We start from the raw sequence: 23,405 nt of genomic DNA on the forward strand, positions 1-23,405 counted from the left end.
ACACAGAAAAATACCTATATAGTGTGATTTGGTTTTGGTATAAAAATGTATACCTTCTTGGGATTAAGGATAATTTTTATTTTCTTTATTATTCTTTTCTATGATATATATTACTTTTATAATCAGAAAGATAAACTTAAAATCATAATTTCATCATGTTCTCTTACCTGAAGGTACTAGAGAATCTTGTTCAATAATTCTTGCAGAGGCCAAATCACTGATAATATACTGTAACCTTAAATGTCTGAATACTGACACAAATGGTTTTCCCTGCTCAGTTTCAAGGAAGGTCATACCTTCAAAATCTATAAAAAAAAAAGTTTAAATTAAATAGCCATTCTTTTTAAATATACTTTATTCCTAAAAGTTTTCATGGGTAGGGAGAGACAGACACACACACATAACGTCTATCAGAATACAAATAAGCTAGTTCCCAAGTTTTCAAAGATTTTATTAACCTCAGGAGTGTAGATAAAAACTTGGGGAGATTTAGGGAAAAGCCACAGGAAATTAACTTTGGTCCTAAGTAAACTCTTGGGCTAGGAATTCAGTTATATGCCTTTCTGGGGTTTTGAGCTTACAGAGCAGCAAGGAAAGGCAGGCTTGAGAATGGTAGTTAGGTTACGGTCTCTCTCGAGACTCCCCTCTCCCAGTATCTGAACACTCCAGTGGACCTCTAGAGCCCAAATGCCTCCCTCAAGGGTCTTCACAAGACATATGGGACGTGGAATGTCTCTTGTGATTCTCCTAACTTATGCTTTAGCTTCATGTCATGAACACTAGTTAATATGTTAATTCTCGATTTATACCTACAATCTATATGTATCTACAAAATAAGATACAAAGACACTGTAGCGATGGATTTGCAACACATGGGTAGTATTATTAAAACAATTCAAGTTTATGAGTATATGAATTTTTTTCTTTTAGGGAAAATTTAAAGTTAGTACATTTCAATGTGCTTTCATGAGTGGGAAGGAAAGGTCTAGAGTTACGCTATCAAACAGGGACTTGTGCATAAGCTCTAGTCTGTTTTCTGTTAAACAAGGTACACCAATGGGAACACACTCAGCCCTGCTGCTATTAAGGACAGGGAAAAAACGTTGAGAGTTGCTACTGAAGACTATTATGTCTCTAACCAAGCTTCAACCAGAAAGGTGGTGTTGCCTACTAAAATATTTTTTTCCTGAAAACTGCAAAAAGTAAAGTTAATGAAAAGAATTTTCACGATTTTCAAATTTTTATCCCATACATTTTTTGTATTCCTTTGCTGCCTGCCAAGAGTCCAAGAAAGCAGTAAATTCATTTAAAAAATTAATAGTTAACTTTGCTTATTTATATAACAGGCATTAACTGTGGATTTATGTCTTATCTTTTTTTAATGGTAACTTTAGTTCTAGTTCACATGTTGAGTTAAATGTGCCAATTTCATAAAGTGTACTGAGAATACCATTATGTTCTTACAGGTGCTCCATCACATGAACAAGTTATAAAAATCTAATTCTAGGCCCTGCCCCGTGGCCTAGTGGTTAAGTTCAGTGTGCTCTACTTTGGCAGCCTGGGTTCAGTTCCCGGGAATGGACCTATACCACCCCCTCGTGGCCATGCTGTGGTGGCAACCCACATTCAAAATGGAGGAAGACTTGCACAGCTGTTAGCTCAGGGCAAATCTTCCGCAGCAAAAAACCCCCCCCAAAACAAAAAACAAAAAAAACCCCAACAACAACAACAAAACCAATTCTAGATCATCTCATAGAAATCTGGAAATTATTCCCTTTTCTTCAAGGGCATAGAAGAGATTGGCTCACCTACTTTTGTAAGAATTCATGGAATTAAAAAAAATATGTTTTAAAGACTCTAGCTGGCCAAAATGTGGCCATATTAATTGCACTAGACAAATTCAATAGCAATCCCTACATATAACTGTGTAGCAAAATTTCTCAATTTCTACTGTTTCTTGTACTTCTGACCCATATACATATAAAAAGTCAAATAATTAAGAAAACCTAAGAGAATATATATACCAAAATATCATGGGTGAGGGGACTACAAGTGATTTTTCTGTCCTATTTCCTGAGTATTCACCACTTTAAAATTTTTAAATTGTTTGAAATTACTTCAAAAGTCCTCACTGAAAAACAAGGGCATTAGACATATATTTTGCTTTATGTAATAAATCTCTCCCTGGAAAATTATCTTAAACTGTATACTTTTACACTACTGAGGCTGAGATGGAGAGCCCAGAGAGGGAAAACCAGAATTGGACCACAGCTTCCTATTCTGGTTTCTGCCATGTAGGCCACAGAATAATTTCTCTCTTGATGGATTGCTATGGTTAATCCATCTGGAGCTCAAATGAGCATAAATTTCTATAAACATTTACCTAACATCTACTGTTTCTATTGAGTCCCATTGTCTTTTTAGCTTCTCTACCCTCCTTATCTCTTCCAGTTTTTCTCTCTCTCCGTTTTTTATTTAAATTTCCTCCTCTATAATTTCTCTAATCCTTCTTTAATTACCACAAAGTAGCACTAAAGTATAATTTAAGCTGTAAGTTTAGTATTTTGTTCTTTAAGTAAATCAAATTAGATTTTATTGGTATGGTCTTTCATACATTTTTGGTTCATGAGCTTGACAGAAAAATAATTTATCTGGCTCTGAACCAGAAAATCTCACTTCATAAAATAAGTCTACAAAATTTACTTAAACAAGATGCAAAAAGCACTAAATTTTAAAATTAACAACCTCTATTCGTCAAGTGACACCTTTAAGAAAGTAAAACCTACAAACTGGAAGATAAGTGACAAAGGATTGATTATCAAAAACATATAAAGAATGCCTATAAATCCTTAAGAAAAGACAAATACAATATTAAAAGAGGAAAAAGACCTGAACAGACATTTCACAGGAGTGGAAACATATAGCCAATAAACATATAAAGAGCTGTTTAATCTCTTTAGTTTTCAAGGAAATGAAAAGCAAGCCCACAATATGAAATAGTTCAATAGCAATTAAAACAAAATAATATATTGTCCAGTGGTGTGCTGAAGCTGGTCTGTACTGGCTCACAGGAGCTGACGATGTGCACTTCCCAACTCCACATTCAGTGATGTCACGTTGGGAGCTTAAAATCAGCCATGCTAGAAGAATTTGTATCATAGAAATTTTTAAAATGCTACAAATCAGGGATTTTTTTCAGAGAACCAGCTTACCAGCACACCACTATGTTATGTATGTTAAGATATACATGCATAATGCAATAACATTTTTTTTTAAGGCAAGGGAATAATAAACACAAAATTCAAGATAGTGGTTGGGGAAAGTCAGAGGGACACAAGAGGAGAGAAGCACATGAGTAAACTGAAGTCATTAATGTTCTAGTACTTGAAGATTAGTTCGTGGAGGTTCAATGCATTATTAAAACTAAACAAAAAAGGTGGCCAGGCATAGACCAAAAATTACAGTGAACTAAGAAAAGCATGAACTAAACCACTTGTTTGCACCAGAGGGCTACTAAAATTTTTGTTCTATATCTGTTTTAGCAAAGTAAAAAATAAATACAATGCATGCTCCACCCGTGTCCAGGTTGAGAAAGACCTTATGGCAATCTTAGCCATTTTAGATCAGTCTCCCCTGAGAATCTGATGAGAGCTACGGAAGCTCTCCCCCCACAAAATGCATGCAACACACACATATACATAAAATTCTGCATCTACTTCTGGGGGTTAGTGACACACCAAAGCCTGTCCATGGGCCCCTATGTTAAGAATTATTACCTGATAGACAGGATTTAATTGGTTAGGGAAAATTCAATGTGGTCAAACAAGAGACAATGTAATCACTGAGATCTGTTGATGATAAAATGGGAAAAATAGTAGTTTGAGGGATCAAAGTATGGTGTTATTTCAACAAATAATAATTAAGTTAATACTAGACAAGGCATTTTTCTTATCCAGCCTCAATTTTCTCAGTGTAAATGAGAGGCTGAATTAGATAATTGATAAGGTCCTCTTGAGCTCTAAAATTCCCTAGGTCTATAAATAAGGCAGGGCCTGATTTTAATAAATTTCAATGTAAAAAAACCAAAAAAACAAATTCTCAATAAAAACTTCAAGCATACCTTTTCTCCTCTTAGAAAACCAGACATCTGTTTCAGTCAAAAGCTGTTTTAAAGATCCATTCCAAGAAGGCACAAGTTGAAGGAACATCCACTAAGTTCAAAAAAAAGTAAATAAAGAAAAAATTACAAGATTTCTTCATGTTATGATTTTACATTTTCAAACTGCTTCCACCTTAAAACATAATATCTAAAAAATTTAACTTCTATTGAAAGCAATTGAAAGAAGTAGAACTACGACATGACATGCTTATAGGCCTTTAAATTCATCACAGCACTAATTGTGACAACATGGATGGACCTTGAGGGTATTATGCTAAGCAAAATACGTCAGACCAAGAAAGACAATTACTCAGAGGAGAAAGACTGTTACCGTATGGTTTCATTCAAATGTGGAAGATAAACACACACACAGATTCGGAGGACAGATTGGTGGCTACCAGAGGGGAAAGGGATGGGAGGAGGGTGGAAGGGGTAAAAGGGCACATTTACACAGTGACAGATGGCAACTACACTTTTGGCAGTGACATGATGCAGTCTATACGCAAGTCAAAATATAATGATGTACTCCTGAAATTTATGTAATATTACAAACCAATGTTACCTCAATAAAAAAAATTTAAAATATTCATCATGGCATTAATCATAGACCAATGATAAAAACTAGATGAGTATGTGATAAGAAATAAAGTAATCCCTGAAAAGTATTATGGCCTCAAACACACTGTAGTTACACTATTAAAGAGGCAAAGTTCTAATATATACATTAGATTAGTAATTTATACTAATTTATTCCACTCACCAATTAACTCACTTTCCCTACTTACTATGTGAGATCATAAAAGCAAGAAATTAAACGAGAGAAAAAGTAGTTTCTTGTTATCTTACTGCTGTGGAGACAGTATGCAGAGCAGTCAAGAACATGGACTTTTACATTCTGGCCCTGCCACTTAACAGTTGGGCAAATTAGCTAATTTCCCTGGGTCTTAATTTCTTCATTTGTAAAATAAGCATGATAATATGTCTATGTCATAGGACATTAAAGAATTAATATGTGTCATGTACTTTGAATAGTGCCTGGCACATAGTAAGCATTTATCACTAGTGCCATAAAAGCAGTTACAACAACAGGAAAGAATAGCTGCTACCAGTGGCTCAGAGATAGAAATGGGCTATCGACCACTCCTTTAACGACTAGATAACCCAGTCACTAAACTTCCTTGAAGAAAAATAGTACCAGAATCTCATCTCTACCATAAAAACAAGCAATCGCAATGACATAACCTAGAAGGTGTCTCCTTCCCTGATTTCACAACCGTGCTAAATGCAGTTGCTGGGGACAAAAGGCCAATGGCAAAATCATGCAGTGGAAGAAGCAATAGACCAGGGCTCACAAGACCTGGCTTCTGCTTCAAGTCTGCCACTTAGTAATCATAAGAATTCTAAGTCTTACCATCTACAGAACAAGTATAATAGGGAGTTGTGAAAATAAATTACATTAAAAAGGTTGAAAGAGCAAATGAGGTCTTTAAAAGAATTTCAGCATTTTCTAGAAAAACTCTGTGTGAAAATTTCATCATAAAGTCATTAATTCAACTAAAGCTCAACTTTGAAAACATTCCCGAAAATCATATAAAACATTTAACATTTCTGATTATGTAAAGAACGTAACAATAACATTGTTGTTGTTGAAAAAAATCTGGGAAAAAAACAGAAATGTATTCCTATGATAGAAAAGTATAAAGAACAAAATTAAAATCACTTGTGATACCGAATCCCTAAACATAAAGACTTTCTAACATTTTGGCATCTTTCCTTTTCTTACATTCATAACCATTCCTTTATCACTGGACACTAGCTGTGTTCACTATTATAAGCAATGCTGAGGTGATATACTTACATATATCATATTATGTCAATACCTTTTTAAGAGCTGTATATACATCCATCTCCACTTGCATCACAAATAAGTTAGATGAACCAATAAGCTGCTTCATGACATTTATACTAGAAAAGATAAAATAGAGATAGTGAGTTTAGCTTCATGTGCAGGCTAAAAGACCCTCATGGAGCTGAAAACTTTTTAGTCTTATCAAAAGAAAACGTGGAATTAAAATGTAACATAATAAAAATTAGAAAACTATCTGAACACAAGGATACTTCTAACTCAGAGTGCTATGAAAGGTCCTTTTTGCACTGACAGGAAAATGAAGAGCTTTGATCTGCTAATTAATCAAGTTAAAGCAAGGTCCCAACAACATAACTTTTTAGTATGCTCTGATAAAGTCGCAGCCTTCTTCTTTTGCCTTTCCTCCCTATGCTATGTAAAAAAAAAGACACGTCAAAATTCACCGAAACATGTGTATCTTCAAAGTAACCTTTGACTCTAGACTTGAGAGAATCACTTAGTCAAAAAACATGTTTTTATTGCTGTTAAAGAGAGTAAGATAAAGAAACATGTGTTAGTTTAAATTTAGAGTGGAAATGATATCACAAGTTATTTTTCTTATTTTTTTTTCTTTCCTTCCTTTAAGCCATAAAAAGCCAGAAGAACATCTCCATTTTTAAGATGACAAGTACGATTTATCTCCTTTTGAAAAAACTCAATGAGAAATTATAAAAGAGAAAAAAATTAAAGTGTTTCTAATGATTTTTAAACCAAACACACTGAAGAGTTTTGTTTATACCTTGACATCACTAGGTGATGATTTTTTTTGTAGAATAACGCTTCTCCAACTTTTCTACCAAAGTACCTCTTTAAGAGCAGAGGAAAGAAAGGATCCAGGAATCCAGGAGATAGTCAGCCATAAAAATAACAGTTCTATTAATTCTTGTAGTTCATCTTTAAGGTTCAAAGAAGAGTGAATTCTCTCTACTCATGTTTACCTCTCTCCCCACACCCCCCTGCCAAAAAAATCAGTAAAATTGACAACCCAGGAAACTATGCAATGTTAAGTCTTTGGTTTTGTACATTTCCATCAGAATGCCACATACTTGTAAGGACATTTGTACCCTTGTCTCAGAAGCACCATTGTCAAGAACATGCAAGGCTGAAAACGACTGTAAAGCCTAACGTCCTTTAAAAGTTCATCCCGAGGCCAGCCCTGTTGCCGAGTGGTTAAGTTCTCAAGCTCCACTTCGGCGGCCCAGGGTTTCACTATTTCCAATTCTGGGCACAGACATGGCACCACTCACTGGGCCATGCTGAGGTGGTGTCCCACGTGCCACAACTAGAAGGATCCACAACTAAAATATATGCAATTATGTACTGGGAGGATTTGGGGAGAAAAAGCAGGAAAAAAAAAAAAAAAAAGAGAAGTTTGGCAACAGCTGTTAGCTCAGGTGCCAATCCAAAAAAAAAGTTCATTCCCTCCCTGCATTTCTCGGACTCATCGCAGATATGTTAGCCCCATTACTAAAATAAGGTCCTTGAGGGTAGAGATCATGACAGAATCATCTCTCCATCCTTCACAGCCCCTAACAGAGTACCTTTATACATATTACACAGTGGACATTCAGAAAGTATTTGTTGAAGGAAGGAATGAATGAATAATAAGCAGATTTAATTCAAAAGGCCAATTTGATTGTGAATTTAATTTCATTAAATTTTCTTCAAAAAGTTTAAAACAATTTCTTCAACTTAATTTCTCAATGGTAAAGATTTTTTTTGGGTTTTTTTTGAGGAAGATTAGCCCTGAACTAACATTCATTGCCAATCCTCCTCTTTTTTGCTAAGGAAGACTGGCACTGAGCTAACATCCATGCCCATCTTCCTCTACTTCATATGTGGGACACCTGCCACAGCCTGGCTTGATAAGCAGTGCATAGGTCCACGCCTGGGATCTGAACCAGTGAACCCCAGGCCACCAAACCGGAGTGTGCAAGCTTAACCACTGTGTCACCTGGCCAGCCCTGTAAAGATGGTTTTTAAAATAAACTTTTAGGGGCTGGCCCCATGGCTGAGTGGTTAAGTTCGTGTGCTCTGCCTTGGCGGCCCAGGGTTACACTGGTTCGAATCCTGGGCGTGGACATGGCACCGCTCATCTGGCCACGCTGAGGCGGCGTCCCACATGCCACAACTAGAAGGACCCACAACTAAAAATACACAACTATGTACCGGGGGGGCTTTGGGGAGAAAAACGAAAAATAAAATCTTTAAAAAAAAAAAAATAAATAAATAAATAGACTTTCAGATTCTCTAAGAGCCCAGCAAATGTGAGGTAACATTTGAGACTTTTCTATAATTTTATAGTAGCAATGAATTTTTCTAGTAAAATTGGTTAAAACAGTAGACATAATATAACATACATTTATGACACAGAAATTTGTGAAGCATTTGTTCACTTCATGCATGTAGCCAAGAGACCTTTCATGAATTTGTTCACTTTTTCATAAGTAATACATTTTTGTTTTTATGTAAAAATATTCTCCATATTTTAACAAATGAAAAACATGATTTTAGGATGACTAATTATAAAGTTACTTAAAATTCAAATACCTGAGTTCTTTAAAAAGTTCAACATTCTGATGAGTCATCAAATTGTTTAGAAGCCATTCAAGGCACCTGAAATTAAAACATGGAATTATACATTACATATTTATAATTCACTAAGTAGGACTTACAGTTAAAATAAAAACAGATTATTAGTCTTGCTAGATCATGCTCAAATTTTTTAATTTAACAGTCAGAAATTTAGTATTGTTTTTGTCAGCAGTTGTTAAGGCAATATTCCCTTTATATTAATAAAAGCATTTCTAATTAAGAAAGCTTCATTCCAAGTTTATGTCAAATGGTTTATGAAGGAGTTTGCATACTTCTATTACCTTCTTTATAATTTGAAAGTGGGTATTGCAAATCTCAAGAATTCAAAACACTGCCAGCAGTTGCACTCTTATAATGACTATTATGCCTACTACGTAAAAAAAATTCAACAGAAAATGTACTGTAAAGAGTGACTATAGTTTTTATAAGCATGTATAACACCCAAGGTCTCTTACAAAGACAACAATTTTGAGGAATTTACTAATTAGGCCAAATGTAAAAATGGACTTTTTAATAACAAAATTCTAGTCCGCTGGTTTTTTTTCTTTCTTATAGCTATACAGTCTCTTAAGAAACCAAAGCAGCCAAATTCCCAAAAGTGGATGGAAGGAAAAACAAGAAAAGTAACTCACTTTTTCTTTACAGAATCTAATCCATAGGTCCCTGCTGATGTGTAATAGCCACACACAGTTTTCACATTAATTGTTTCCTTCATTGTCTCACCACACTGCTGTATTAAACCATCCTGTAAATATAAATAAGCACTGGAAAGGCCCATTCCACATGGGAAAAATTAGCTCTGAATATGTGCTTTTACATATTAAAAAGGAAAAAAAAAAAGGAAAAAAAAGGAAGAAAGAAGAAAGAAAACTCATTAAGTGCAGCAAGCCTAAGGTTTTTATAAGTCCAGTAAAAATACTGAAAAAAATCCAGCAAGTAGTCAACTAAATACTTGGAATTGAAAAATGGAAGGGAGGGGGTAAAAGCAGTAAGGTGGAGATGAACATTGTTGTTATTCTCTTCCTTTCCTATTCTTTCCCTCTCCGGGACCTTTGCAATTTTAAGCAGTTTGCTATCTGTTTTACCTTTTCTGTTTAAATTAGGAGCTCTTTACATAGTCAGTTGACCATATGATGGAGTAGGCAAGTAAACAATGTGGATCATCAGAAAGTGTTTATTAGATTAAAATATCTATCAATATCTAAGAAATGCATGTAAAACAAATATCTTGTTTTAAATTTACATTGAAATTTTAATCTAAATTGTTTACATAGAAGATTTCAAATGAACTAACTTTAATATATGAAAAGAATGTCACTTTTCACTCATATTTCTGAAATATAATCATCATGCAAGTATATTATACTCAAATTTCTGAAATATAATCATCATGCAAGTATATTATACTCAAATTTCTGAAATACAATCATCATGCAAGTATATTATTAAGTTAAATAGTTAAGTTATAAAAGTAATGCAGAAAATAGATTTAGAACAAACCAAAAGGACTAAAGTTAGAAAATAAAGTATACTTATTGGAAATAAGTATTGAAAGGATCAAAACATTTAAAAAATCAAATGACCTCAGCCAAGTATATTTAGCAAGATATTAACTAATACTTCAAATGAATCAGTATACAAATGCCACATAAAAGGAAACAACTTTTTCAAAAGATCAAAATAAAACACTGAATCCATTAGGATTTTAAATTTACCTGGAAGTCATTCTAGACTCCTTCCCTTTCCTCTGAACATATTGCCTCTCCCCAAGTCCAGAGGATTATCCCTGCTTAATCTCTCCAGTATCCAGTTTTGTTCCTCTCCATGCTTACTGCTACTACCCTAACTGAGACCCTCACTTGGACTACTGAAGTAGGTTTTTGTCTCTAATGTTATACTCATCTTTCCTTCAATCCATCCTTCACATTATTCCTGAAGTATTCTTTATAAAACATAACTTTGTCTTTCTCCTGATTAAAATCTTCCAAAAGTACTTATATATAAAGGTAAACTTCTTACAAGGTACAGAGGGACTTTTATGATCTGGCCTCTGCCTCCCTCTCTCCAACCCTTCTTTTTATTCTATGATACAGCCGTGTTCCACTCGGATTCTCTAATCCGCCATTGCTTCACATCTCTGGGTCTTAGTTTATTCTTATATGAAATGTTCTTCCTCCCCCTCTTCTCTCTCGAAAGACACATTTTCAGTTTCCAAGACTCAGCCTCAAACATGACTTCCTTCTTTGACACCACCAAGTTTAAGTGACCACTCCCTTCTTTGAGCATCCACCCAATCCTACAGGATGTTTACTATTGTACCTATAATATTGGACAGCTCTTACTTTACCTTTGGGTCTTCTATCAACCCTCCCTGCCCCATTCCACAGACACAGTATATTGTGAGCTCCTTGCAGGTGGGGACCTATCTTAATTTACCTTTGGATCTCTACGCCTAGTTTGATACATTGCTCAATATACTTCTGTTGAATGAACAAATCTGTCATTCTATCAATAGATTATACACATTTATGTGGTTTACACACAGTTATATTATAATTAAGAAAAAGTTTACATAGTAAGCACTCAACGTTTTTTGAATCCATGAACTAAACGAATTAGTAATCATAAGCCATCTGCTTAATAACAGTCAAGATAAGTCATTAAAGAATAAAAATCTGTAAATGGACTTAGACAAGCAAATACTCTCCACTTTAGTCATTCTAAGATATCTACACAGAAATAGCTTGCATTCATCTTACACAGATATCATGACCTCCTTAATTGTAATACATTACTTTTGGTTAAGCATTTTAAATGACTTATCACAAGTGGCATATTTATACATTTAATTTTTATTTTAAAAATTGCAAAAAGACAAGCCTTATTTTTGTTTTTGGAATAGACACTTCAAAACAAAGATACAACTGTGATCCTTTCTTTGAATAATGTGCATACTTACCAACTGCAGCATACAAGCTGCTGCCAAAATGGCAATAACTCGACTGGGCTTTATTAAGACATCATCTCGATACAGTGACCCAAATGCAACCTGCAGCGCTGAAAGCAAAAGTACACATGTAGAATGAAATAACAATTGTATCTCTAAAGAGTATTACAAAAATAATAACAATGTCTTCACACACTAAGACCTATGTCTAAATCCAGTATATATATAAAAGGATAAGAGAAGTATCACTAACTGAAATGCTAGTAATGGTCACTGATTGATGGTGCTAATTTAATAACAATGTTATAAATTTCCACTTATTCTACCAAACTGAGCTGGATTCTTCTACATCTAATCTTGACATTAGTTGGTGGTGAGAATTGACACCCTTGGAAAAAGTTTTATAAAGATACTCCCAAGCAGACCAATCATTAAGTACAAGTACACAGATCCAGCGATCCTCCTAACCCAGGGGCTTTCAGGGCTTCACCACTGGGGAGTGTGGAATAGCTCCCGGTCAGGCGCATGACACATTCTCACCCAGCCGCCACAGCTATCTAAGCCTGTCCATCCTTCTCTCCACTGCTACTCTCATGCATGTCCCACATGGTTTGCTTTATAAATAGTCTGAACTTTTCCTTTGCCTATGTGGTGAGTACTGGGTAGTTCCACTTGGGCTATCAAAGAGGGGGGCAGGAGAGTGGAATAGGAATTAAGTGAACTACAGTCTGACCTAGGCTCACTAAACTGCTCTGAGATCTAAAACAAGTCCCTTAAATCCTCTGGGCCTCAGCTTCCTCATCTAAGAACCCTTATAGCTCTAAAACAACACTGATTACATGATTCACATCATTATTGTTCCTAGAAAAGGTCTTCATATGTAGGGAATGATCAATGAATATTATTTACCAGCTTTTCTACGTAATTTTAATAAATGGTCATAGTTTTTCTTCTTCACTCTACATTCTCCATGTCCCAGGCAGATGTATTTATAAACATAAGTAAACAGACTGATAAGGCCCACATGACTAAATAGATTAGGGACAGGTAAAACAGAAATGATAAACTATGGACCAAATCAATATAACATTGTCACCTGAGAGTGTTAAATGAAGCTTTTTTCTAGCCTACAGAGTTAGAAGAAAATATTTTCTACCAAAAGAATAAAAACATTATGTTTTTACGATTTTGGCATAACAGTAATTATGATGGTGGTTACCTTCTATATCAATATTCTGATCAGGAATCTCCAGTTCAATAATATTCATGCTGGATTCTTTCCAAGAACCACTGAACATACTAGAAAAGTAGCCAGACTTAAAAAAAAAAAGACAACAATTATCCAGTGCTTTCTGTCTTGTAAATTATTTTCTCATTTCTAACTTCAAGCAACTATTCTATCAAGCCTAACCCATCGTGTTATTTCAAGAGAAAAAGAATTGCCAAATATGTCTACAAGAGAAAAGAAAGATAAGCACACTACTAGGTCTATCAAAATGCTTTCAGTTTAGGACTAATTTAATGAAAGTTAAATGAAATTCCTCTATTACTATCTGAACTGAATCCTTATATTACTATTTGAACCTCATTAGCTTTTTATTTAGTTAAAAGTTTGTGAGTATATTACATGTGTATGTTTTCCTTCTCAATGACATTCTAAATTCAAGCTTAGAAACTGTGTCAATAAATATATTTCACAAACATATGACAACACACAAGGTAGATAGATGATAACGTACTGAGGAAGACAGAAGAAAAGACTAAGCCCTCAAATGTTGAATCCTTACTGTACATCAGTGGCTATAAAGGGTCCAGACCAGTCCCAAGTCAGCACAATAGGATGATCCCCAAGAAATTAGGGAAAATCCAAAGTTTAGTTTTATCCAATCAGAAAATTCCAGAATGGACCTGAATTCTTAGAAAGGTATCAGAATGAAGTCTTTAGTTACCTCCTTGACAGCACCTCTCATAATTAGAATTACTTTGGAATGGATCAAATTTTAACTAACTTAAAAAATTTTCCCGGGGCTGGCCCAGTGGTGCAGCAGTTAAGCACACATGTTCCGCTTCGGTGGCCCGGGGTTTGCCAGCTGGGATCCCAGGTGCGGACATGGCACTGCTTGGCAAGCCATGCTGTGGTAGGCATCCCACATACAAAGTGGAGGAAGATGAGCACGGATGTTAGCTCAGGGCCAGTCTTTCTCAGCGCAAAGAGGAGGATTGGCAGCAGATGTGAGCTCAGGGCTAATATTCCAAAAAAAAAATTTTCCTGAGTACCTAGTACATATAAGGCACTGTGAATATAGCAGTAAACAAAACAGACATTGTTTCTGTCCTCAGGGGGCTTATATTTTACCATGTGGCTTGCACTATAATCAATCCAGTTTCTCTGGAGAGGGAAAGCCTTAAAAGAGGCATTCTTATCCTTAAATTCACAAAACTGCTTTCAGAGATTAAAAAGAAAGATATGGACCATATCTTCAAGTTGAGACTAATATCCTGATATATTATCTGGGCTATATACTTCAAGCCAAAGTAAACTTGTTAAAAAAGATTAAATAAAAAACATTATGATTAAAATGTTAGAGAAAAAATTCTTTTCAAATGTTTTTACTGAAAAATCTTATACCATACTGTCTTACCAGTAATTATCGTCAAACGATAAAGAAGAGAGGAAAAATATAAGCTCCACTGGATAAGAACTGAATTGTTCTATTTCCAGTGCCTAGAACAATGATTTGAAGAAAGAATAGATAGGTTTGATGAAAGAATAAATGAATAAAACATCCGAGCCATTAGAGCAACATTTTCTTTTATTTTGGAAGTTTTGAATCTTTAAAAATGAGGTGGCAAATAGCAGTATTTGCAGCATAGAAATCAAGTAGGTATATCAGCTAAATGACTTAGTCTAAAATACTTTTTTGGTCTTGTCTTTAACTGCATTTTGCAGGAAAGAAGGAAGAGTAAGTGTCAAGAACTTTCCACTCAATCTTAAAAAACAAAAACAAACCAAAAAAACCAAGCCCATAGATACAGAAAACAAATTGGTGCTTGCAAGAGGTGAGAAGTGGGGGTAGGAGAAATGGGTGAACTGTTTTTGGGAGTTTTAGTTTAAATAAATTGAATAAAACTTTTTAAGAAAAAGAAATGTCATGAATTGATGATGGCATGTCAAAGAGGAAGTTGTCAGAGTTAAAATGAATAGAGGAATATCTCCAAAAGTGCTTTCCCAGGAGAGTAAAAACTTCTTATATTGATTCTCTTCCCTTGGCTACTGGCTTGGGCAGAGGATTTAAAAGCTATGATTTCAAATTTGTTGTATTCTCTTCCATGAACAGACATTCCCCCATATGTGAATTTCTTAGATTCATTTCAATCTTTATGCTAAAGGTTCCTGGAAACTCTTTGATGATCCCATGTCAGATAACATCATATGGCCCTGTTCATATTTTCTTCTGTGATAGAAGCATCAAACTCAGGTGTCAGTATCTAATTTATTATGCAATGTGCCGTAATGCTCTCAAAAAACTGTAGATAGGACTGAGACATATATTAAAATCATAAAATTATCCCATAGGACCAGACCAGTGACGCAAACAGATCACTATTTTGTTTGAAAATGGTTTGTGGTAGTTCTTCAGAAGCTAATCATGAAAATTAGGAGATCATCGATGCATTCCCCTTTTCTCCTTATAATTGTTATGGATCCATGACTTGCCCCAAATCCTCTTAATTCTCCTTAGTTTTTCTCTCAGGGTCAAGAGAGTCTACATATTTAATATCCATGGTATAAATCAGTTCTTGGTGGGGTTCTTATCCCTGCACACTACCTGAGGCAATCATGGTTTATGAAAACTGCAGTACAATAGATGCTATCGACAAAGCACTTTCTTTCAAAAAAAAAAAAAAAACAAAAGAACTTTCCAATCACATTCAAGCTTAACTACAAAGCAACATTTCAGCTGAATTTATCCAATTAAAATAATCATATACAAAATAAATTCAGCAATCTTAACTTTAATGTTAAACATTTTTTCCCTAACATTTTCCCTTTTGACAACAGAAGACAGAAGAACAAAATAAACACCTTATTCAAGTAATGACAAAAAGGTATTGCCAGGCAGGTATGACAACAAAAATTCAAAATCTGTTTTCTAGACCAGATTATTTTCAGTAACAATGTTCGCCATATTTCCAATAAAACAAAGGCTTTTTATCAGATGATATGACTTAAACAACTACTCTCCAAACAAAAGATTACTGTGAAATGCAATGAGAAAGAACATCACTTAAAAGAGTTTAAGTTTGGTTCTTTTTTTTTTTTGAGGAAGATTAGCCTGAGCTAACACTTGCTGCCAATCCTCCTCTTTTTGCTGAGGAAGACTGGCCCTAAGCTAACATCTGTACCCATCTTCCTCTACTTTATCTGTGGGATGCCTACCACAGCATGGCTTGATAAGCAGTCCACAGGTCCATGCCTGGGATCTGACTCGGCAAACCCTGGGCTGTGGAATCGGAGTGCGCAAACCTAACCACTGTGCCACCAGGCCGGTCCCAGAGTTTTTTAAGTAACTACCTTGTTTACTCAAGAAGAAAAATAAAATACTTACTTGACATAAATATATTTTGTGTAAACTCCATTCTTCTCCTAGAGCACAAATCTTAATGTCGCTATTTTCACCATTCAAAAATAATGTTTGATAAATATATTTGGAGGTACTCTTTAATTTTTTCCTGTTAAAAGAAATGCAAATGTTACATATATGTAATGCTGTTTTATTGATTTTGCACATAACTCAAAATACTCCTTTTGTTAAATTTTTATTAAATGGAGCCAACCTGTCCATTGTGTAAAAGGATAGAGGAATATTATATGTTCAAATTTGCTCATGTATGGAATAATACATAAGAAACTAATAATACTGGTTATCTCTGAAGTACTGTATTCCCCAGAGGGGTAAAAGTGGTTAGATGGGGGCAGCATGGGCAGGAGACCTTTCACTGTATACCTTTTGGCAATTTCGATTTTTGAACTAAGTGAATTGTCTATTTAATAAATTAAGAAGATAAGTCAGCATGGTGATTTTTGCTTATTTCCTTATTTAGAAATCAACAGTATGAAGGATCTCAATACAAATGCAATAATACTGCTTTGCAACCACAAAATGGAGAACAAGAGTAAAAACTTCACCTATCTAAGTAATTTTTTAAATAATTTACATTTAATTTTATTTTGGTACCAAACTATTCTTAAACTAGTTTAAAAATTTTTTTTCCATTGGACAAATGATTTGCAGCTGTAGACCGAAAGTTTTCAAAACTATGCTCAATGGATAAGTGTCTTAGGGGCCACCAGGAAGAGCCGAGGAGTGAACTCTGGGCATCCCACCTAACTTTCAGCAGAGCAGCATCACATATTATATCTGTAAACATCTTGGATTTCTGCATAAGATTTAATTTAAAGGAAGAATTGTATTTTTTTTTAAGTTTGATAATCACTGCTCAAGATGGTCTTTACTAGAGAAGCCCTAGGCAGAGGATGATCAATATCTTTTATAATTCCTGGCCAATCCCGACAGCTTTCCTAGTACTTAAAAATTTTAAATCTTTTTAAAAATGAAGTAGTAATTGTTTCAGATGGTGTCTTGAACCAGTGTTTTTAACACCTCTTCCCAACAGACAGTAAAAATAGCACGTTTTGGTGGTAGACAGACTTGAGTTTGAGTCCCAGCTCCACCACAGCTCAGGTACCCCAGAGGTAAGGAGAATACTAATAGTAGCCACTTCATTGGGTTACTGTGAGAAACAAATGAGATAATGTAGTTTCCAGTTCCTGATAGCACTCTCCCCAAACTGCATTAATAGAGTAAAAGTATAGAAAAGAGTAAGCCCACAACAGCAAACAGGTAAGGGTGGGCTTATCACCTGATGAGAGAATTCTAAGGATCTGGAAGTTAGAAAATAAACTGGAATGGAAAAGAGCAGTGAAAGCCACAGCCCAAAATATATCATGAAAGTCTAGATGGAAGTTGAAGCCCATCTGCCTTTCAGAACCCAGGCATTGGGGGATGAGGTCTCAGGGGAAACAAAAGGCAGAAGTGAGAAGTGAGGCAGCAAACGGGGAAACTTATTCCCCTAAAGGTCGCCTCCACTTTGTATGAACACAGAGTACAGATAACCAGAGTACAGATAACTGAGGCATAAGATCCCCAGGCTCTTCAGGAAAGAAACAGAACAAATCTATCAGGAAGATCTAAGATTTTAGGTGGGTCTTGGCGCCCCAGACAAAGCAATCTTCATTCTGGCATTTGAGGAATCTGTAGCCTGTTAGCTCCTAACCCATTCACCCTGAATCATGGTTCCCAAACTGTGTAAATCATGTGCTCCCAAAGCACCTGGACCACCACAGCAAACTCAGGGAGGCATGTGGAATATTTTAAATTTGAAGGAAACACAGCAACATCTTTCAGATACCACGTAATCTACTATTAGGTTGTTTGGACCTAACTGTGAGATATTTCTTTAGGACCAGAGGTGCCATGAAAAAAATTACTGAAACAGTAAGGGTGCTGTTAACCAAGAAAGTCTGGGAATCTCTGCTCTAAAACAAAGCATGCCCCAGCCATATCCAACTTAGTACTCAGTCTTCCTACTCAAAGAGGCTTAGTAGAAATACATCTACTTACTCAATTAAAACACACACACACACACACACACCCCAGTTATTCATTCTTAAATATAAGTGGACAACCGTGGATAACCCAACATGAATAAAATTAGGAGTATTAAAGACTATTAAAGATAGAAATTGGTCCCAGAGGAAATAAATAATTCAGGGAAAAGAAAACTTAAGGAAAAAAACCCCAAAACACTCTAATTAGTACATCTAGAGAGCTGAGATTATTACATTTACAAAATAACAGGATGCTATGACAGAGGATTACTCAGAACAAGAAAAAAAAGAGCTGAGCTCTTAGAGACTAAAAACACGGTTGCTGAAATTAAAAAGCCAAAAGAGAGGCTAAATGAGAAAGTTAAGGAAATTTCCCAAAACACAAAGCAAAAAAGACTTAGAAAGAAAAAAGAGAGAAAGAGGTACAATCCAAGAAATCCAAAATCCAGTTAATAGGGGTCCAAGAAAGAGAAAACAAAGATAACAGGAGAAAGGAAATTATGGAAGAAAGTTTCCCCAAACTAAAGTAGTCTCCAGATTGTAAGGATCCAGCGAGTACCAAGGCCATTAAAAAACCTGCATTTAAGTACATTCTGGTTAAATTTCAAAATACCAAAGAAAAAATCGTAAAAGTTCCAGGGAGAAAAAAAAGATCACCTAAAGAGAATCAGACCAGCATCATATTTCTCATCAACACTATAGGCTAGAAGACAATGAAGTAATATCATCAAAGGTATGAAAAATTATTTTGCATTAGATTTCCATACCTAGTCAAAGGATGAATAAAGTGAGAGAATTTACATTTAGATAAGTACAAATTACCTCCTTTTGTACCTTTTCTTAGGAAAATATTTAAGGATGTAGTTCCCTAAAATGAGTGAGAAAGAAAAAGATATACGCTACAGAAAACAGTGGATCCAAACCTAGAGATGCGGTGAAAGGAAGTCCCAAGATAAATGCAGACCTAGAGAGCAGTGGATCCAGAATGGAACAGAAGGATGAAGGGACCCAAGAGAGTGGTCTTGGTTTTAAAGGAGAAGGACTCCATGCAAGTGTGTTTGGAAAGACAGAAAAATCTGAAGATATTAAGAAGTATCATTCTTTTGTCAACAAAGGGGGGAAAAGGTAGAAACTCTAGGAAAATAAAAAAGCAATACAATGAAAGGTATTATCTCAAGATAAAATGAAAACAGGGCCCAACTTTAAGCACTTGATGGGACACAAGAAAAAGATTTCATTTAACTACAAGGTTAGAAAATTTCTCCAAGAGAAAAAGTGGGGGCTGGCCCGGTGGCATAGTGATTAAGTTCCCATGCTTCGCCTCGACAGCCGGGGTTCACAGGTTCAGATCCCAGGCGTGGACCTGGCACCACTCGTCAAGCCACGCTATGGCAGCGTTCCTCGTAAAAATGGAGGAGGATTGGCACAGATGTTAGTTCAGAGCCAATCTTCCTCTCACACACATAAAAAAGTAAAGAAAAAAAAAAAGAAAAGCAAGGGGTTGTGACACTGGACCCAAGAAGTATGATTTATAATCCTAGCACACTACTGGACTCTGCAGTAAACAATATTTACATAATTATAACAACAAATACTGTTTACAAGATTTCGATTTTTAGAGACAATCTAGGGACATCAAACATTCAAGATCAGGTTGCAGAAGAGTTGAGTTTTAACAGTGTGTTAATGTAAAGCAGGCAGTTGACAAAAGGTATGAAGTGGAAGGTGGACCTGGAAGCCGAAGCTTTTCAAGTAGTTGGTTGAAGTGGGTGAACACACCAGATAGATAACCTCAGGAAGCATATTAGTGCCAACATACAAAATTCTAGGTCTTAATATTTTCTTACACCCTTCATTCATGCTGGGCTGAATCAGCCAGGCATCTTCCATTGATATAAAATATACTAAATTCTGAAATGCGTTTTATAATAAAAGTTTGCTCTAAAGACTTTCCACTTCAGTCTACTTATGTAGTCCTGGGGCGGGCAAACTTTTTCTGTACAGGTCTAGACAGTAAATATTTTCAGCTTTGTGGGCCAGACAGCCTCCAAGCGAGTTCTGTCATCATCCCAGTGGGCAGTTTCCTACCCGCTGGCCTCAGCCTACCACATCTCAGCAAACTTCTCCACCATCTAGTGGGCTGCAGCCACACGTCCTTCAACATCTGAATCTCAGCTTGGGACAGGTGGTCCCTCTTCCAAGTTTGTTCCTCCCTTGGATATTCTTTCTCAGCCCTAGAAGTAGTGACTGCTCCTTATATCCTCTATTCCTGTATTTTTTAGAGATCTCTTTACCTTAGTAGTTTACCTTCAGAGTTAATTCCCAGTTACTTGTTAATAATGCTTATATTATGGGGCCTGCCCTGTGGCTGAGGGGTTAAGTACACACGCTCCGCTTCGGCAGGCCAGGGTTTCACCGGTTCGAATCCTGGGCACAGACATGGCACCGCTCATCAGGTCACGCTGAGGCAGCATCCCACATGCCACAACTAGAAGGACCCACAAACTAAAAATACACAACTATGTACCAGGGGGCTTTGGGGAGAAAAAGGAAAAATAAAATCTTAAAAAAAAATAATGGTTATATTAAATTTTCCCTGTTCAAATTACTGTGTGATTTCTCTCTCTGAAATGGACTTTAACATATATATATTTTAAATGACACTACATATAAGTGGTCTAAATACTAATTAAAAAGCAAAGAATATCCTATTGGATTTTTAAAAAAGCAAGACCCAACTATATGCTGTCTACAAAATACCTACTTTAAACATAAAGACACAAACAAAAAGGAAAAGGATACACCTTTTAAACACCTATCAAAAGAAGGTGGTAGTGGCTATGTTACCAGGGATAAAGAGAGACATTTTGTAATGATAAAGGAGGTCAATTCATCAAGGAGACATAATACTTATCTCGGGCTTTCACACCAGGCACTGTGCATTCTATGTGTTCTAATATTTGTCAAACCCCGTAAGGCAAGTATTAGTTTCTCCATTTTACTCACGAAGAAATAAGGCAAGTATTAGTTTCTCCATTTTACTCACGAAGAAATAAGGCTACTACATTGCAAAATACAGACTAGAACACAGAATCTGAGCTCTTAAAACTATACTACACTAACTCTCCAAAAAGGTAACTAAACAACGACAGTGGGGGACCATTTTTGTAAATAAATACAAGCATTCATACGCAAAACTGTACGCCAGATTTTATAAACCAAACTATTAAAGAGATTATCTTTGATACTTTTATTTTACAATAAACACCTAACCCTTGTGCAGCAAAAAATTTTTGAAACTTTTTTTAAAGTTTCATTTAAAAAATTACATCTATGTGACCCCACTGATGACCTTAAAAAAACAAAACAAAACGGAGCAACCAGACTGTTTATGTGAAAATACATTCTACTTGTAAACTACATTCTAGTTCACAAGTCAATATCCTGTTTTTCAACGGTGAAAAACGGTTAAGCAAGCTGCAGCGCAGCTTCACACATACTCAGGGTCAACGTCCAAGTACCAGAGACTTAGAAAGACTTTGTTCCTGGTAAGGAACAAATGTACACTCCTGATAAACCTCACCTTTACAGTTAAGGAGAACTCCTGTGTGTAATCATCGCCCCTACACTGAGTGCACGACAACAGGGGTGCCCATTTCAGACGCTAAATTTATGTGTCTGTCCTATTTCAGGAACCGGATGCAAAACAACTTATTCTACCGCCACCTACTCAGAGACCACAAAGGTGTATTACGAAGACCGGCCAGCCAGCCCGCCGGGTGTTTAATGAGGAGCAAGCTCTGGCTTGGCGTCTCATCCTGGGGCTGTACCACCACCCTGGCAGCGTCTGTGGTCTACACTGCAGGACACCAGGCGTCTCCCAAGGTGCCCCCCGTCCGCCCTGCATCCGGCCGGCTCCCACATAACCCTATCAAGAGCACGCCGGCGCCTCGCAGGCTGCGGGGCGCCGCATCGCCCAAGGCACCGGGCGCCGGGCTAGTCCCCAGGCCCGGCCGCGGCAGCCCCCAACAGGGGCCGGCGCGGGTCAGCGTGGGCGCGGCCCCCCCGTACCTTCGAGGGGTGTTGAGGAGCCGCTGCTGCTCGTCCCCTTCCTCCTCATCCTCGTCTGTCTCGGAGTCGGGGTGACAGTAGCAGAAGGCCCCGCTGCTCCGCTTGCGCTTGCGGCTGCCCGGGCAGTAACAGAAGCTGTGGCCGGCCGCGTCGCCGCCAGTCTCCTGCCTCCGGGCCGAGCCCCCCGCCCCAGACCCCGGGTCCTGCTGAGCTCGGGCTCGCCCCGGCTGGCGCAGGACTCGGCTGCTCAGCAAGCCCATGGGCCACGGCTCCCTGGGACTTCAGGGAGCGCACCTCAGGGAGCCCAGCGGAGACCGTCTCCAGCCATGGTCCGGCCGCCGCTGGCCCCCGCCTAGCCCGGGCGCCTACACCGCCACCTTCTCGCGCGCAGCCCCAACCGTCGCAGGGCACGCTCACACCTCCATCCTCCGCCCCGCCCGCCGCGACTGGCCGCGCGGCGCGCCGGGAGCACAGGACCTCGCCCCCTCGATTTCGCAACAAAGCGCCGACCGACGGGCGCATGCGTGCGGCGAGCCTCCGGAAGGGGCGGGGAAAGGCGTGCTTGGCGGGTGGAGCCTGCGCAGAATGAGACGCAGGGGTGGCGGTGGGACCCGCGAGAGAGTTGTTGGTTTCTGGTCGGCTTGGGTCTCATACCAGCTGGAACTTTGGGGCCGACCTACCTTTAAGCGTTACTTCGTACACTCGTTTTTGTAAGCAGGGCCGCGAATTCCAGCTTATTCATTCTTTCTGCACAGGTTCCCTTGAGCTCCAGATGTCTGCTGGGCCCTGTGCTAGGCAGGGGGCAAAAAAGACAGTGCTGTTTGGACTCTTCTTTGGAGGAGCTCACAGGTGCTGGGATCACGCCCTGTCGGAGGTGGGCATGGCTTCCTGGGGGAGGAGGACCTAGAATGTGGAGTTTTGCTAGGCCTTTGGGTTTCTTAAACATCAGCCCTCCTCTGCCCTGGAGGAATTAGGACAAACGTTCCTTGCACTCCTTCCCTTGCCTCCTAGCAGCAGTGGGACATCTGAATAGGGTCTGGTACCGGAACTGTCG

At 37.5% G+C, this 23,405-nt stretch overlaps 1 protein-coding gene across 1 annotated transcript in view; it reads right to left on the reverse strand.

Moving 5' to 3' along the window:
* GMCL1 (germ cell-less 1, spermatogenesis associated) overlaps positions 1–22,909 on the reverse strand; it is a 46,268-nt gene extending 23,359 nt beyond the window's left edge. Inside the window, exons 1-9 of the mRNA XM_014836706.3 lie at positions 22,352–22,909; positions 16,218–16,341; positions 12,827–12,923; positions 11,620–11,717; positions 9,293–9,405; positions 8,616–8,681; positions 6,040–6,124; positions 4,121–4,211; positions 168–305 (exon numbers count right to left, since the gene is read on the reverse strand). Coding sequence (XP_014692192.1) covers positions 168–305; positions 4,121–4,211; positions 6,040–6,124; positions 8,616–8,681; positions 9,293–9,405; positions 11,620–11,717; positions 12,827–12,923; positions 16,218–16,341; positions 22,352–22,611 — 1,072 coding nt within the window. The 5' untranslated portion in view covers positions 22,612–22,909. The remainder of the gene's footprint in view (positions 1–167; positions 306–4,120; positions 4,212–6,039; positions 6,125–8,615; positions 8,682–9,292; positions 9,406–11,619; positions 11,718–12,826; positions 12,924–16,217; positions 16,342–22,351) is intronic.
* Positions 22,910–23,405: the final 496 nt, after the last annotated feature.

Source organism: Equus asinus, chromosome 6 (genome assembly GCF_041296235.1).
Source record: "Equus asinus isolate D_3611 breed Donkey chromosome 6, EquAss-T2T_v2, whole genome shotgun sequence".
NCBI classification, from domain to species: domain Eukaryota; kingdom Metazoa; phylum Chordata; class Mammalia; order Perissodactyla; family Equidae; genus Equus; species Equus asinus.